Genomic DNA, 18385 nt, shown 5'->3' on the forward strand with positions numbered 1-18385 from the left:
GCGAAGCCGCCTAAATTATCTGGCATCCGGAAAGTCACTCGTTGGCTGTACTCTGGCAACTCCTCCAGCCGACGACGAAGCGTCAGTGACCATCCGTTACATTTCCTCTCTGTTACTCGGGCCAGCATTACTGCGACTTTCGTTCCCTTTCAATACAATTACAGCCAATTTTTCCTGACGGAAGCACAAATTCCCTGAGTTTTCCCTGAGTTCTTTCAGACTACTCAACATCCCTGAGAATTCCCTGTTTTTCTGGTTGGTATACAACCTGCATGTTTCGTGGGGATCTGTTGGTCATTTCACTAGAGCGTAATTCTTTGTACCTTAATAATGTTTCGTTCCTGGAATCCTTCAGGGAGCTCTTTGTCACTGAGGTTCAGTAAGCTTCTCATATTCCGCCCCTGCTTGTGTTGAGCGAACAATGTGCAGAGATTCGCTGATTAATGTCACTGATACTGGCGAGTTCAGCAAGCTTTTCAACTTTTCTTTCTTTATCAGTTGGGGAGGTCTCCACTTGCCATCTTTGAGGCTTTGAGGCTTCCACATACCTCGGAGGACCTCGTACCTATTGTATCCCCATAGCGCTCTGTGCTTCATTATGGCTGCATTTCTCTTCCCCTTGACTGTTATGGTTTTTTCCTGTGTTTCCATATATCCATTGCCTTCGTTTATCCATATACCAAGGTATTTATATTCTGTACCCGAGATATTTCTTGGCCCTGTATCTCCACTGTCTGTTCACTGTTTTCATTGAATACCATAACACCTGATTTTCTAACACTAAATTTCAAACCTTAATTGTTGCCTTCCTGTCCACAGATATTAGCCAGACGTTGCAAATCGATTTGCTTGTTAGCGAGCAACACAATGTCGTCCGCATAAAATAAACCTGGGAGTTGCTGCTCTATTACTGTACCTGCCTGTTTGTATGAGAGATTAAAACCAATATTACTTCCTTCTAGCGCCCTCTCCATCCTCACCATGTACATCGTAAACAGTAGTGGGGATAAAGGGCATCCCTGGCTCAGTCCCTTGTTGATATGAACTTTCTCCTCGCTCCTCATCCCTTCCCATTCAATGCAAATGGTATTTTCTAGGTAAATCTCTCTCAAAATCTGTAGACAATCGTCACCTAAGCCTTCCTCTTCCAGAATATCCCACAAAATGTTGCGGTCTATGTTGTCATAGGCTCCTGTAATGTCTAAAAAGGCCACATATAACCGTCTGCTTTCTACTTTTGATATTTCAATACACTGAGTAGGAACAAATAAGTTATCATCTAAAAGCCTACCTATTCTGAAGCCATTCTGAAGTTCTCCCAAAATGCTATTATTCTCTGCCCATGCTAGAAGCTTTAATTTGATTGCCTGCATTGCTAGCCTGTATATTACCAATGTAATGGTCAACGGTTTATACGAGTGAATTCTATCTTTCTCCCCCTTACCTTTATAAATTAAATTTATTCGAGCGTTGTGCTGCTAATGCCACCTAACGGCGGGGTTACTTGGGCGCGGAAAGGAGAAGGCTCTTCCTCTTTGGTTCGGGGTTGGCAAGCTGCGCGGACGTTGCGCGAGTGCGCCGATCGATGCTTCTGCAAGACTGTCTCGCAAGGCTCATTCGAACGCGCCACCGTTCGCATGACCGTACGCACGAACGACCAGGCATTGGGATCCACCATGGGGCGAACATATTCGCTTGTTAACTGGTCACGGTGAGTCAAACTTCCTAGATTTGTTTCGCCCATCGGCATGTTTTGTGGATAGCCACTCGGCTAGCAGGTATTAGTCTATGAAAGGTGCAATAAATGCCCTTGTGATTGTTTGCACTACTGTGTTGTCGTTTCTTTGTCCCAAGAGCATAGGTGAGAACACCACAGCCCCTACTTGTTAGGGGGCAAGCTTGAAGGGGGCAAAAAGCATTTGCTATGTAAGCCTTGAAACATTCAGCGGCAATGCTAGCTGCGTACCACCGAGCCCAACAAGACGCTACTGGTTGGAAGAATACCCGTAGATGTCAGCCACGCATCGCTTCTATAGCCTAATATATAGAGCAGAGTCTTGGTAATTCATACTTAGTTAATTGGGAATCCCAGATAATCTGTATTATATGTGCTGTCCTGAACTTTTACATGCATATTTAACCGGATAACTGGTGCGGCCAGTCTGCCGCTCACCGTTTTAATTTGCATACTTGGATGTGACTTCCGAGTTATGCAATAGCAGTTACCAATCTTAAAGGCTTCAACTAAATTTGAATCTACAGTTTCTGAAGAACGGATCACAAAGGCCGTGCTTTTCCAGCTTTGTGGGCCTTAATTGGTCTTGTTGGTTGGATCTCAGTTGGCAAATGTTGTGCAACTGCTGCGTTTGTCAGCGCCTGCGCATTTTTCATTATGAATTGTTCAACTGTGGTGTGCTCAGAAGATGCCCAAGTACAAGAGTTTGTCCCCACAAGAAAAGGTTTGTTTGATTGAAGAGGCCAGCAAGTCAACGGCATCAAAAACTGCTCTCGCTGAAAAGCACCACATGCCCTTGTCAACGTTGTGTAACATCTTCAAAAACAAGCAGAAAATACATTGACGCATATAGCAAGACGCACTCGGCAAAGCGTACACAAGTACGCGCTCATACATACGCTGACGTCGAAGCTGCCTCAACTGCTTGGCTGCAGAAAGAGAATGCAGCCCACCTACCCATCACCTGGACCATTTTCAGAGAGAAAGCTAGCCAGCTCACACTGCAACTTGGCCATAAAGAGCTCAAAGGCAGCAATAGGTGGTTCTGTCGCTTCAAGGACGGCAACAATTTAACGGTCGTTACTATTTGTGGTGAGAGTGGCAGCGCGGACAAGAGTGTTGTCGATGGCTGGAAGCAGCACACCTTGATTCCACTACTCGCCAAGTACGATGCAGCAGATTTGTACAATCTTAATGAGGCTGCTCTCTTATACAAAACGCTGCCTACGAAGACGCTTGCTGTGAAGGAGGCAGTAACAAAACAATGACAGAATCACAGTTTTGTTCGATGCAAACATATGCGGCAAGGACAAACGGCCGCTGTTTGTTGCTGGCAAGATGGAGAAGCCTTGTTGTTTTAAAAATGCACGACTGCCACCCAAGGCCGACCTAATTTACAAGAACAATAAGAAAGCTTGGGTGACAGCGACAATTTTCGAAGAATACGTGCGGCACTTTGACTGCAAGTTTGCAGCCACGGGGCATAATGTTCTGTTTGTCATTGATAATTGCCCACCGCATAGCGACATTCAGAACCTGCAAGCAATTAAGCTGGTATTTCTGCCTGCTAACACAATGTCACTATTGCAGCCGATGGATCAAGGCATTATACTTCACACGAGGAAGATCTATCGCTACAATTTGTTGAAGCGAATGCTCCTTTGCTACGATAATGGCAAGGAGTATGTCACTGACCTCCTTGGTGCGATATGCTTCATCGTGTGGGGGAAAGTGGAGGCCACGGTTATTTGACGGTGTTTTGAGCACGCCGGATTTGTGAAGGAAGTTGCCACCACCACCTCCACTGGCTGTGCTATCACCTGCCTGCTTGATAAGGAAGGGGAGACTTCTTTATTTATTATTTATTTGTACATACTGCAGTCAATACGAACAAAGCAGGTGGGCATATTTCTGCAAACACTCATGTAGGACAAGAATAATATGTGCTCTTGTGCTAGACATATGAAACAGGTAAAGGAAGAGAGCAAAAGAAAAAAAGGAACAAGTTGGCTTTTTTGTATTGCAAAGGACGATATTCACACTATCAGAAAAATGCACTGGGATAGTCAATATCATATAAAAATAACAAGTTCGGAAGTTAATGGCACGTGCAATCTGGGACAAGCTGACCGAGGTCTTTAACCGCTTCGGCTTTCTGGCGGAGCTGATATCGAACGCGTCCTACTTCACGGTCAAGGTGTTCCTGGATGCGTGCACTGCCTTTGGCATTAGGCTCCGCAAGACAACCACCTATCACCCACAGGCCAACCCGACAGAGCGAATTAAACGGAACCTCAAGCCCTTGCTCGCGGCCTTTGCCCAGCAACACAGGGATTGGGATGTCTATCTTAATGAGACAGGCTTCCCCTTGCAGTCTACGGTGAACTGTTCGGCTGTGCACACGCCCGCTTTCCTCAACTTCGGGAGAGAGCTGCCAAATTCCATGGACCATGTTTTGCGGACCGGCAGCAGGGTGGGCGCCACGAAAGCCGGCTTTTCCGGCTGTGCGGCAGAACTGCGCTCACGGATGGACGCGGCCCTTGACCTGGCCCGTTCCAACCTGGCAAAAGCGCGAGCTGCACAGAAGGCTGAATACAACTGGTCATATAGGAACGTGCACTACGATGTTGTCAATCTTGTCCTCAGATGCAACCATGTCTTGAGTGACGCTGCCAAAGGCATCTCCAATTCCCTGTCGGCCAGATGGTCGGGCAGGTACCGAGTGGAGACCAAAATGTCCCCTCTGGTATACAAGCTGGCTGACTTCCAAGGGAGTCACTGTCGGTGGTGCAGTTCACGTCTCAAACCTGAAACCTTTCGTTGCCAGAAGAAGCGACTGGGGAGAGGGGGAGGCGGTCAACGAATCACAGGCAAACCATGAAATGGCTGGCCCCGAGCCACGCCACCGGTACAACCTGCGGAAACGCACCTAGACAAATTTTCTCCCACCATCTCGCAGCTGGACTTCATTCCCTACCAGGCAGGTGAACAGAGAAATGCAGCTACAGTGCGAGGGAACACATCGAGGCAGTGACAGACCCTTGTGGCCTAGTATACCGTCTTATGTGTTGCCCAAGTCTCAGCCTGGCAAACGTCCCTTCTTGGGAAATCAGCCGGCCGGGCACTTTTTTGGCAAGCTCTTTTCTGTCCTTTTCCCAGTGTCATCGAGTCTTCTCCCTGTGCCTGGTCAAACTGTGCCACCAGTCTTGCTGACCACGAGGCCTGCTGTCCCTGGTCTTGCCGCCTTGACTGACTCCTACCTTGGGGGGCTACGAACTTGTGCCAGCCTTGATTCCTGGTGCCTAGGCCGCCGCTCACTTCGGCTGGTGTGCCCAGTCAAGCGCTAGCCCCTGGCCGAGGGTGGTTACTCTGGTTGCAGTTCCTAGCCTGCCTGCCCGTCATCCCGGTCTGCCGTTCCTATTAGCACGCAATCAGAGGAGCCCAGTGACTCGTTGTGGCCACTGCGTCAAAATGGCAGCCACACCTCGCGCATCGTTGGCAGCTCCTGTTCAGCGGACCTTAAGCATTGCTGGCTGCCCCACGGTGCTGCCCCACCCTGTGCTTCCTGGGCTGGCAACCCTTCCTTCTGGCTGTGGGCGCTTACTGGGGTGTGGAACTTTCGTGACCAAGGCTAGCTCCCCTGGCTTCGCATCAAGAGGAGCGACACCTTCGCCTCTTTGTACTGTGGCACTTTCTCCAGGACCTGGTTCTGATGATGACGGCGGCACCCTTTTGGATATTGCCCTGGTGGCTTAGCCTACTTTTGCTGAGTCAGCCTTGCCACTTGGCCTCGGTCAGCCTCCTTTGCAGGCTGGCCTCGTTCCCCCAGCTCGTGCGTTACACTTAGTTCGATCTCTAGGAACTGCCGCCGTCACGGCAACATGGCGGACATGGCGAGCACGCCGGAGGTAATTTCCCGCACAAACTGTGCTTCTGACTCCTTCGCACGAATCATTGGGCGAGTAAGTGTCACCAAGACGTGCCCTCATTGGCCTCCCGAGTGGCAGCCCCCGGGCGCCCTCTCCACCCGAGCTCTCTTCCGCGGAGCGCTTCATCGCCGCGGCAGATGCACACAGGCCAGCAACGAGTTCGCTACATGGGACTTTTGCTCCCGCTACTCCTTGTTTGGTTAGCCCTAGCACAGCAGACGCGCATATTCAATCATTCTTGCAGTGAGCCTTTCCCGTAAGCTCTGCGACTGTTGCACTGTGCTGTATCTTGGGTGGATAAAGCCGCACTTGTTGGCGATCTGACTCGGGAGCCATCTCTGCGTCGCGTTGGAGAGTCGATGAACCCTGCCGTAGCGCTTTTGTGCGTTGCAGTGTTGAGGAGCATTGTGCCTTTTCCCAACCGTTGCTCGTAGTGTAAGCCTTGTGGAAACCTATCTGAACAATACATACATACACACACACCCGTACATACGTATATACGTGAAACACCCCAAGAATGTTAATCCATTAGAATCCAGTCTGTTGCACCAAGGTATTTCCTGGAGAGATACAATCACTTTTTCGGTGTAACAGCAATGGGATATGAACTTGGATGGAAGGACTGTCAGTTGGGCTACTTGATCTACCATTTCAATAATTTCAAGTACAAAGCAAAAAAATACACATACACATCCGTATCTGTCATGTCTTCTTTAAGTGTATGTGTATTTTTTCACTGTATTTGGAATTTACAAATTGGGTGGGACTATGAAAAAAAAAGAACTGCACAGCACATGCCCTCCATGCTCCCAAATGCAGCCTGTGCTACGATGTTATGGAAATGAATGAGCACAGCTGGCTTGATGTGCCACTGCATTCTCACCTGGGACAGGCTGGATGCAAGCAGCTGCACCTCGGGGCTGTACTGGTTGGCGGGAGCCTGCTCGTAGCTGGGGGGTCCCTCGCTACCTCCGCTTCCCCCCCGCCATGGGTCTCCCACTGCTGCCTCCTCCTCCTCGGCTGAAGGCGCCAAACGCCGGCTGGCAGCTCGCTTCACCTGCACACAACAAATGCCACTGAGGGTGTCAATGTCAAGCTGCGGCTATGATATCAGACAACCACAAACAATCATCAAAATGAGTCAAGATTCTACAGTGCACACAACCTGGAACAAAATTGTTATGTGGAAGCACAGTAAGTAAGCTATTTACACGGTGTATTTACAAGGGGTAGAAGCACTGGCCAACATGGAAGCCAGCCAACATCCAGCAAAACAAGTTGTCATCCTCAGACCAGCCAAAGCCCACTTATGGGTATGTCCCACTAAATCCAAGTGTCTACAACATCTTGTTTGAATAACATGTAGCATGACCCCCGGCGCCACTAAGTATCCACAGCAGAGGACGGGTGGTAATGCTTAAGTCTTGAAATGTGAATGACATCGATAGACAACAGAACAAATGTTGTGCAACTGGCACACAACCTCAAACTATGTGACGTCAGTCATTGTCGAAGGATGCGGTATGGGCCGGTGTAGCAAGGATGAAGCTTTTGAGAAACGCCCACATGTCGGGACGGGATCCAAAGCAGCACAAGGGCACTCAGAGCAAAACATTTGTCTAAGTGTCACTGGTCGTAAAGGCGCTTCTGATTCTTTTGGGAAGCAGCAAGTCTATTACGGGCTATCTGCCGCACGTAATCAGCCCCTGCAATGGCCCTGCGTGCATATTCCCTAGTCGAAGTAACAGCGGAAGGAAGAAATGTGTCCAACGGTAAAGTTGATTCCTATTGGAACAAAAGGTAAAAGGGGAAGTATACCGCAATGTCATGCTGAGGAATTATATGCGAATGTCGCGTATGCAAATACTAGGTCCCCATCACAGTGGTCAGCGGACATGTACTTTGAAGGCACGTCTGTTAAGGTCCGATTCAAGTGCTCAGTGAGCCTGTTCGTCTAGGGATGGAAGGTACGGCCACGGTTAGTCAGCAATTGTCAGACAGTGGTCAGACAGCTGGTCACCAGCGCTTATGTCATTGCGTAGCGCATCGCATAATCAGCAGTGATGGCAACCCATTTGTTTCCAGAAGTAGATGTAGAAAACGGTCCGAGAAGGTCCAAACCGACATAGAAGGGCTAAGGCGGGAACACCTTAACGAAAAAGTGCGTGAGAAAGACGTAGATGAGAAAGAAAGAAATGACAAACATGGGTGCTGGGACTGGGACGTCGAAGGTGAGACGTCGATGAACTGGAGATACTTAGGAGGAAGCATACACGGTTTCTTTCGCTGTTGACAGAGCTCGCAGGCACTGGCATAATACCGCACTGAGCAGGCTAATCTAGGCCAATAGCAGAGGCAGCGCATGCAGTCGTGTGTCCGAGTAGCCTCAAGGTGGCCAGCAGTTGGGGTGTCATGAAGCTCATGAAGAACAGTCGAGTGCAAGTTTGATGGTATAACTAGGAGGAATGCCTAATGTCCTACCTAGGTTAAAAAAGAAATAAAGAAAAAAAAAACAATATGAACTCCCACAACCAAATTTTCTGACCACCTATTGCGAACTTTGCTTTTGTACGTCTCCATTTTCTGTCGTTTCCCTACGTTTCATCTACCAATCCTCCAATCGCCTCTGACTAATCCTTAATGCGGACATGTTTACTTTTCAACTGCTCTCGTTGAACCCAAGGGCTTCAAGGAGGCCAGTGATGCCTAAATCGACCACTGGGTAGACGTCTTCACATTCTAATAAAACATGCTCCATAGTTTCCCTAGCTTTACCGCAGAAAGCACACGCTTTTTCTTCCTTCTTATATCTCACTTTTAGGTGCGTGTTCTAAGGCATCCCGATCTCGCTTCGAAAAGTAATGAGCTTCCCTTTGAGTTATCATAAATTGTTTCTTTCCTGATTTCGTTTTTTCCTCTTAAGTAGTTACTCATGGCCGGTTTCTTTTCCATTGCCGCCACCCATGAGATTATTTCAGGCTCTCTGATTTTCTGCTTGACGTTCTTTGTTCCTGTGTTGTCCACCCTACAGGCCACATACTTGCTGGTAAGCTTCCTAGTTCATTTCCTCCACTGTGAATCAATGTTTTTCTTGTACGGACACCTCAACACTCTCCCAGCCCATTTACTTTCTTCCATACTCCTCAGTCGTTCTTCATACTCAATTTTACTGCGCGCTTCCCTCACTTCAAAACTTGTCCAGCCCATATCATCCTGCACAGCTTCATTTGTAGTCTTCCCATGAGCGCCCAAAGCGAGGCGACCCACTGACCTTTGGTTCCCGTCGAGTCCTGATTGTACCTTTGATTTAAAGCAAACAACTGCATTTCCAATCGCAGTGCCAGAGCTCCCTCTAGTGGTTTAAGTTGGAAACGCTATGCTCGGCACAACATATGATGAAAGTGGAAAATGAGATGAAATACCTCGACATATGGACAGTGAAACCTATTCAAAACATACAAATAAGTCCTGTGCGAGTGCTTGCCAGAAAAAATAAATGGCATTAGCTTATCATGTGAATTTTTACTTCAGCAGTATTTGCAAGATAAAAATTTAGCGACAATTACAATAATCCTTAATGCTAATTTTGAGCCTAGCTGTTTAGGTGTTTTGAGTTCGCAATATATTGTGGCAAAGAATTTTAGTCTGAGAGACGGGATACTCTCTGCTCAAGCAGCTCATTTAGTAGCAGCGGCAGCGAAAGCATTTCAAGCGGTTGCGACTCTCAGTGTTCAGAAAGAAAGCATGAATGTGTGGCTGGTGTGGAGCACATTCTCTAGTGGCGGCGGCTGCAACACAGGCGAACTGGCCCTGGCGCAGTGGGTCCGAAGCCCAAGCCAGCCCTTTGTTTTCATGTATGGTAGCGGTGGACACATTCGCCACATGGCTGGGCGGCACCATGAACCACGTTTCATGCAGCACTTCGCTTTCCTCCTCCCCCTTTTGCCATACTCTCCTCCTCAATTTTCCTCCTTGCGCTCTCTTTGCTCTTGCGGTCTTTATTCCGAGCGAATGGGGAGCGCAGGGCTCCCCATTCGCTCTTTAATTTTTTGCTGTGCGCTTTCTCTCGGTTACACCGACGGACGCTGTCGACGCTCAACACAGGAATGGGCACTAAGAGCTGTGCTGTAATAGGGTAGGTTTCATTTTTTTCCAGGTGTTTGTGCATTCTGTATGTGTGTTCTCTTGCACTCTGAAGCAGTTTATCAAGGATTACTCACTAGCTCAGCTTATCAATGTCCTGTGAATTTTATTACACATGTAAAAATAATTATGCTAGTTTAACCATTTACCCATTTGTTCAACAATAAACAACGTATAAACTGCAGACACTAAAAAAATGCTTGTCACTTTGAGACCTCAAAAATATTAATTGCTCTCCTTTTTTCGAAATAAGTCACTCTGAAGCATTTAAACCTGCATTGAAGACATGTGACTCTGGGGGACACATTAAAAAACAAAGTGACCCTGAAAGGATTAAAACAATTTCATATTGGGGGTGCAGTTGAAGATAATGAAAGGTGCACTTTTATTATTTTGCAAATGAACAGGATGTGTCGCAATTATGTGCACAGGCTGAGAGCCCACCAGCTATCAATGAATAAGTAATCATACAGTAATCTCACTAACCATGCATCTTGTCTTTTATCTGCAAGTATGTAAAGTGCACGTTGAATAAACAACTAGGGTTCACTGTCCTTTCGACACTTCATAGAGTAATATTTTTTCAGCCACACAATGGCGAATGCACATCAGGCACATATGGTATTTACACGATTGTAAGTCAACCCCCCCATATCGCGTGGGCGCATTCCATAATGAAAATTTATTAGTACTAGATGGCATGGTCCCTGGACTAGTCCTCCTCACTAGTGCTGCCATCGTCATTGCTGCTACGGTCCCGAAGCACATCGCCGTCCAGCGAAATTCCGCATTCGCATACATACATACATAAGTCCACGGCGAAAGCGCCCAACCACACGCAGCCGTCAGGGAGGCTCTTTTGACAGGTGCGGTTGGAATAAGTTCGGTGCCTTCTGCCGCCAGCCACTCGTACTCACGGCGGAGCGGGTCCTTAAAAGGCGAAGACCCAGGCTTGTCTCGTGACCATGTCGCACGCCACTGACAGGGACCGATCACGCATTTCGGCGATGTACGCCGCAAGAATAGCCTTCAGCTCCAGAAAGTGTCCCGACTTCGGCCCGCAGAAACCTCTTCGCTTGCCATCACAGGTGAAAATTTAGCTTTGCTGCCGTCGCCACTCTCGCACCACCCATTAAGAAACATCAAACTTGCGGCCCTCTGCGCAGTTATTTGTTTCTTCAGCATAAAGGATGGCAGCCCGTTCCCAGCAGCGTTGCCGTGAACGAGCGCCGAATGTTTAGTGGACTCGGAACACTCATGATGACTGAGGAAGCATGGAAGTAGCACGTGGCTGGCAGTCAAATTGAACGCATGAAACTAAAGAGCTACAGGGGAAGAGAAACATGCAAGCCGCGAGTGGTGTCTGCCCTTCCATGTACTACCGATACTCCGCGCCAGCACCGCCGTTCTGAGGGCACCGCCGCGAATGGAACAGCAGCGCTTCCATCAACTATCAACCCCGCACCCCATGAGTGTTGTGTGCACTGTAAAACTCGCAAAAATGTTGAAAAACGCTTCCAAAAAGCAAACAAACCCATGGGATAGTGGAAAGCGACGGGGTGAAGCCATTGAGCAAACATAAAATTGGAACTACGTTGTAGCTCCCCTGATATCCTGTTGGTCTCACTTTTTTCTTTTTCGGTGCCACGTTTTGGTTTCGATTGTAAGTCGACCCCCCCACTTCAGATTTTCAAATTTTAAAAGGGAGGTCGACTTACAATCGTGTAAATATGGTATGCTGCCTTTAGTACTGGACTCCTGGACAATTGTTGCTTGAAATGAACTGAAATTTAAAATTAAAATAATCACACATGCCTAAAAATAGCAAAGATCCGAAGAAAAGAAAAGAAATTTGCACAACCCATTCCCCCGATGATTATCAAGCTTAATGCGATTAGCACTGAATAAGTGTAACGACGCATCATATTGCCAACGCCTAAACGAGTCAAGTATGAGACGGGTATGCAGCTGGGCATCATGCTTCCAACTTTACCTTGGACTTTATAGCGCACCGTCTAGCAGTGCTGTCTTAACTAAGTCCGTGTGTGAATCCCCACAATTGTCTGAATCAGGGGTGCGTGCTGTTGTGTTTGGAGTTGGGCATGAAATAGATAGTAGCTGGCCAATGCCGTCGTCCAACTTATCCACGCTGAGGATATTGTTGAAAGGAGGGACTTGTTCTCGAGAACGAGGAATATGGGTTTATTTACAGTATCTACATGAGAACGTTACAGTTCATGAGTCTAACATGACTGAAAGAGGAATGCGCACTCAGCAGCCGCACAACAGCTGCTTATAAACACTCTGTCCTCCCTAGATGAGGGAAAAACGGCCGTTCAACCTGCTACCAATTCGGAGCATTCAAAGTCATCGTAGCCAACCCGCCTTTTCAGAAGGGGGGGGGGGGGGGTACACACACACTTCCGCACAGGTTTCACTGACCACGCTGAGGTGAGTGGGTTCTCACAAACACGGTGCCTGACCCAAGCAGGTGCCTCTTAAAGGGAAGCTGAAAGGTTTTCCAGAAAAATGAGTGAACATCTGTACATAATGGTTTTCAACCCTCCGAATTCGAATATCGTATCGAAATTGAGCGAAAGAAAGCGCAAATATATTTTATTTCGACGAAAAGTGCAGCAGCGGACACACCCAGCTCGCGCGTCTCGTTTCCGCCTGTGATTGGTCGGGCGCCTCGTGACGTCAACTCTAGGAACCGACCGCTGCCGCTACACATGAAGCGCGGTGCCAGGTAGTTTGGTGCTGTTTTTCTGAGACGGTAATGGAAAATTTAGAGAGACTGCGTTTTTCTGAGGAGTTCAGCGTTACTCCCTACATGTACAAGCCGATTGCGAAGAGCCGGCCTCTCGAAGAAGCAAACGATGCTGGTGCGAGCAGTGCTTTCGACGCGAACGAAAGCAAAGTCTTGGGATCTCCTCGTGTTGGAAATGCTCTTTGGTGAGTATGTTTTTTGCAAAGCGATCTAGTGATCTCGCCGATCTTTCGCCGATCTAGTGAGCTCGTTTCCGGTCAAACAACTGTAGTGTTGTGTTCCTGCATGCCTCCTCGTGGAACGTAAGCGGGGATGCGGTCGTCGGCATTTGTGCGCTGTTCAAAGCTGTCGGCAATCTACAAAGACGGTTTAAACGCGTGAAAAGCTTCCCGGTTTATGCGGTACGTGTAGTGACCTTCATCTGTTGACTACCACGTTGACTACCACTCACGTTGATTACCACTCACGTTGGCTCCCACGCACGTTGACTACCACTCTACATACACGCAGACGCACCAACAAAGGAATGCAGGGTCGATCGAAGCAGATTACGATGGCACGCACGCAGAAACAAGCGCGGTCAGGCACGGTCGCGGATGCTGCGAAGGAACGAAACACTAGAGTTGACGTCACAACACCGCGGTTTCCGGTCTTCGCTCGCATCGTCAGCGTCAGCAGCAGCGCGCGGCATTCGACGGGGGGCGGAGCTACCGCGCAATTTCAACCGATGATTACGTCGCTCCTAATTGAAAAAAGAAAACCAAATTTTACCTACATGGTTTATAAGGTTCCCGCATTCGCATATGAGCGTCTTATTGAATTCGACAGACTCTTCAGCTTCCCTTTAATCCCCGAGCTGACCTCGCAGTGGCCACTGTGGCTGTCCATTGTCTGGCGTCTTCAAAGGCCCATGAGAAGGCACCGCAAAGTATCTCGTTCCGGGAATTCCCCCTGCTTCAATCGAACCGTGAAGGCGTTGGCGATTTCATTAACAATACTTGGTCCGCCGACTGCATTTAGTCATAGCGGCGCCGAGGGGGTGTTCATGAGCACACTGTCATGTCGCCGCAGTAGGTGGGGAAGGCTTCCATGGTCGCTTCTGGGAAGCTCACCATGCTCGATGCTGTGGCTGGCTGGGAAAGTTTTGTAGGTCAGTACCCTTGCAGGCCGTTCGTAACAGTGCAGACCGAATAGTAGGTTTCAAATCGAACACCGAATTGAATTTTAAAAAATATCCAAACATGAAATCAAATATCCCCAATATCAGAAAATTCTTTTACAAAATTTAATAGTTACAAATTTTGGGCAAGAAAACAAGGTGCTGTACATGCTTGGAAGTCTCTTAGCATTGCATAATAAGAATGCATTGCATAACAAGAATTTAGCAAGCCACGAGTAACTTAGGTACATAGAAATCAAGATATATAGTACAGTCTACACTTATTAAAGGGAACACCAAATTAGTATGTTAGCACTGATGACAGCTCAATAATAGTATATGGAACATTTTTTTTTCTTCAATAGAATTTTTGTTTAACAGAATCAAGTGCATTTGTTCCTCTGAAACCAATGAATTAGTGACATTCTTTTCTACTGAATACCAATACGGTTCTTTACGGAGGGACATGGGGATTAAAGCTAACTTTTTTATTTACCAGCCGATTTTGATGAAGTTTTGCACAGGTGTTAGTAATATCACATAAACAAAACTGAATATATGGCTGTAATATCTCAAGTGCTTTCTTGCTTACAAAATTTTTCTGCTTCCATTTTTGCAAAATGCCTACACACCTGTAAATTGATGCTAGGAGTTCAAGCAAACATTGATAGCACTCCTGTATGTATTCTCCACACAATGAGATTCCCGCAATATATTTAACCTAACAGCATTTTTTTATATTCTCATTCTTTGGCAGCTACTCCAATTACATGAAAATCTCGACCGTGAAAACAAAAGATAACGAATTATATTGAAGCAACCATTTTGAAAACAAAGCATGTCATTGTGTGCCGTGATGCACAACGAGTGTAAAAAACAAATGCTGTAAAAATATTCATAACGGTGGCTGAGATATTGGCTTTGCAAGTTGACCTTGGTGGTAGAAAAAAGTATTGAGAAAAATATGTACGAAGTTTTGGGCCATATTTATTAGGCTAGAAACCACCGGCCTTGTAGTTGCAGGCGTCAAGTTGATTGATCTCTTGGCTTCTTGGATCTTTTATGCCAGCCTTCATGTGCTTTGTATGCCTTCTTCTTGCGCAAGGCATCTTTCTCAGCCGCTCGACGGAGACCATGTCCTGCAGGTTTTATGCCAAGCAAGGTGCAAAACTCTGTGCAAGCTCGAAGGGTGCCACTGTTGAGGCGACACACTGCCTCACTTACAGCTGTCTGTACAGCAATCAGGGAAGCATTTTTATCCTTTGGCATGATTGATCAAATCACGGAGTGCAGGCTTCCTGCTGCGTTTTGAGTTTTTTTTTTCCCATTGCAATGCTCCAGCATCTGAGGCTCAGAGAGACACTGGAAAACTGACTACATGGCTTCAGCTACATGCACTTTCAACCTGTACTTGTGAGCAGGCTGCGGTTCCTCTTTTGCTTCTGCTGCTCGATGCCTACACCAACTTGACGGCCCCAGAGGACAGAGCTCGTGGTGCGGTTCCTTATCTGTAGAGGTGATGTGATAAAATGTTGCCATGACTGCTCTCTTTATATCCTTCACATTCTCGCTCCCTCTCAAGGCCATTCCATAGTAGCTTGTCAGCCTCTTTATGAGGTCTTGTGTCAGGCCCCCTCGGCCACCAAGTGGTTGGTCTCTACTGCTCTTGGTGACCAAAGTGCATAAGTTGGTCCCCATCCTTTTCTCAACGTGATTTACACACTCCTCTTTAGAGGACTGGATAAACTCGTAGGTTTGGCCCTCAGACAGCGCCAAGTACATCCGGCTGTCCCCATTGCACACGATGTTGGTGTAATGCAGACTGTTCTTTGTCAAGGAACGATGAAAGAGCTCAAGTGCGGCCTCCACCTCCATTCTGCCGGATTTCACGTTCGCGTTCTTCTGACATTGATGCACCTGCCTCCACACATCATAATCACTGTCAGCTGGCTTTGGCCCCAACGTGCACCCATGACAGTAGTTTGGGAGGACTACGAAGTCCAGTACCAAGCCAGTGTAAAATTCAATTACAGCCCCTACACCAATGTGGCTACTGTGACCCCAGGTCACCCACGTGCCATCATAAATGACTGTGGTGTTCTTATGGAATGTTGGGTCCATTTCGGTGTAGACTCTCTTCACAGCTGCAACAGCATCAGCGCAGACGTTTGTTGCAGATGTGCTTGCAGCAGGCCTGATTTAGCTTTCAGGTGCCCCTGAAATGTCTTTTGATGAAGCCCCCTGTACGAAACATTCATCACAGACCAAAGGTCTGTAAGGGCAGTGGCACCCTTCCCTATGCTCGTTATTGCTTGCACAGACCTCAGGTTCACCTCAAAGGCCCGGCTTCCTTGTTCTCTTAGTGAAGACCACTGTGCTTCCAAAGCACCGCATGCTGAGCAATGTAAAACCATTTTCACGGCAAGGCCAAGCCTGGTTTTTGGCACTACCGCTATCCCTGACTGGAAGCACTGATGGCACGGTGTTTTGCTGAGAAGTGCACTCACTGCGGCAACTTGCACAAGCAAAAGCTCACTTGAGTCCATCGCCACCGAGCATGCTCCTCCAGCCATCAACCCTATCTTCGGTTTGGTTGCCGGCACTGAAGCAAGTGACGCGCGGACAGTGGCGGTGCGGTGGTCACAGTCAACTCCTCAGACAAGATTAACTCTGGCTCAAGATGTGACTGTATGGTGCGACCGTTGCTGATGCACGGTTCGTCTTCACGGCCGGCAGACGCGTGCGCTTGGACTGCACTTGACTACGGTGTGTGGCATTTGTAATGCAAAGAAGTTGCGCGGCAGCGCTGCTGCGACCGTGAAGAGATGCTGGCTGCGAGGTTTGACTTTTCGCCATCGTTGCCTCTGTTGTTGCCGAAGTGTCAGCTAGCAACAGTGATGAGGACGACACAGAAAGCGACAGCACGGGTGATTCAGGCCCGACAGTGGCAGAAGCTGCACGTTACGTCAGCCTCATGAATGCAATCGGCGCGACGAGAACAGCACCCCACAATAAAAAAGGCGCCCCGCGACTTCTGCAGTGCTACCGTGCGCGTGCACGGGGAATACGTAACGCCAACGAGGAATCTGCCATGCGAGTATTTGCCGAGAAGAAGGGGCTGGCTAAAAAGCTGCCTCGCAGCTTCAGTAAGTTCGAGGCCGCTGTCGCTGCTAGGCCACCGCGGCATCCAACGAAAATAACGCTTATCGCGCAAAGTTAATAAATACTGCATGTTTTTTCCCCCTTTCATCGCACCCTCTGTGAGTTCCGTTTTTGATGGGTAAGTGGTCGGTCTCATGCTATTTTCGGTTAAACAGTACTAATGTATAGCACATACTTTTTCCGAGCTCCAGCCAACTACGTCGTTACTTTGTGGTTGCATGTGTTTGCACTGTTACAATTTTTATGTTGGCCAACTACAGTTTAACGATGTTTCACTGTAGAATTAAAAAGCACCTGGTAGGCACCATCTGCTCCTTCAGACTTCACGGTGGTTAGAACATGTCAATCGAATTGAAAAGCGGCTGCTGCCTGACAGCTGGAAGCACAGTTCCCATTGTTACCCATCATCCGATAATCAGAACTGAGGAGGTGCAAATTATTTAGCTTTCACTGTATGTATTCATCCTATACATACTGCTGGAAAACCCAGCCACAGGCCACTCACCATGCCTTTTAACTTGACCCTTTTGCGTTCAATCTTCTCTTTCATGGCCTTCTGTAAAAAGAAACACCACTGTTACAGTCGGGCACTCTTCGCATCAAGGGTTAGTATTCATTAAAGCATAACTGTGAACATGATGCACACCTGGGTTTTACCGAGCACTTAAAGGGGGCGCGAAATGTTTCACCCAACAATTTGCGGTTTACCACAAGGAATTGTAATAGAGGGTCTATCATGGCTATACACATGTCAAAACTGGGCAGTAAAAGCACATTTCGGTCCAAAATATGAGCCAGAACTCGCAGACTCTAAGCCCCGCCCTCCAATGCCAACCGGCCTATTGCCATGCCATGTGCGACATCGTGTGCTGCATGTAACCGAGCTATCATCCGCTACAAAATCAGCCACCACACCACGCAAGGTTGGACCACGGCGGTCGTTTGTTTCCATATTTGCTCCAGATAACGCGTGCCATGTCTTCAATGCTGCCAACTTTGCGCAAAGGACCAAGCGACAAATCTTTGAGGAGCAAAAGCAGCGATGACGTCGTAAACGACGTGCATTTTGACTTCAACCCTATAGCCCCCAGCTCAAGTGATGAAACACGGCCTCCGAGATTGGCACATGCAAATCTTGGAGGAATGGATGAAGACAGCATAGTAAACGTACTTAACATAGATGGCGACATAGGTGTTGCGCGAAATGCTGTTTATGTCTTTCCACACTCTTGAGCACTACAGCTTTATTTCGTCATATTTCATGCACGCGGCACTGCTTAGTCAGCCATTTACGGGAGATGAGGTCTGGTGCTGCTTTGCACAATGCAAATTGTTATGCCCGCAGATTGTTTGCTGGTATGCATTCCATGCATGCGTCTCTCGGATCTGTACTCAACAAAACTACAATTTTGTTAAGCTGCCACGCATTGCAAACATTTTTTTTTTCCCACTCTGTAGTTGCGTGCAGCATACGTAAACAAATGCCC

At 47.8% G+C, this 18385-nt stretch overlaps 1 protein-coding gene across 5 annotated transcripts in view; it reads right to left on the minus strand.

Moving 5' to 3' along the window:
• LOC126529757 (inactive histone-lysine N-methyltransferase 2E-like) overlaps positions 1-18385 on the minus strand; it is a 392924-nt gene that overhangs the window by 264111 nt on the left and 110428 nt on the right. For 4 of the 5 annotated variants that reach the window (XR_008612213.2, XM_055070020.2, XM_055070022.1 and 1 more), the window contains exons 6-7: positions 17404-17454; positions 6548-6721 (exon numbers count right to left, since the gene is read on the minus strand). Coding sequence is in view for 4 of the 5 variants with exons in the window: in XM_055070020.2 (XP_054925995.1) it covers positions 6548-6721; positions 17404-17454 (225 nt within the window). In the remaining variant the exon portion in view is untranslated. The remainder of the gene's footprint in view (positions 1-6547; positions 6722-17403; positions 17455-18385) is intronic. The other variant, XM_055070021.1, reaches the window with a different exon arrangement.

This window comes from Dermacentor andersoni, chromosome 9 (assembly GCF_023375885.2).
Source record: "Dermacentor andersoni chromosome 9, qqDerAnde1_hic_scaffold, whole genome shotgun sequence".
NCBI lineage: Eukaryota > Metazoa > Arthropoda > Arachnida > Ixodida > Ixodidae > Dermacentor > Dermacentor andersoni.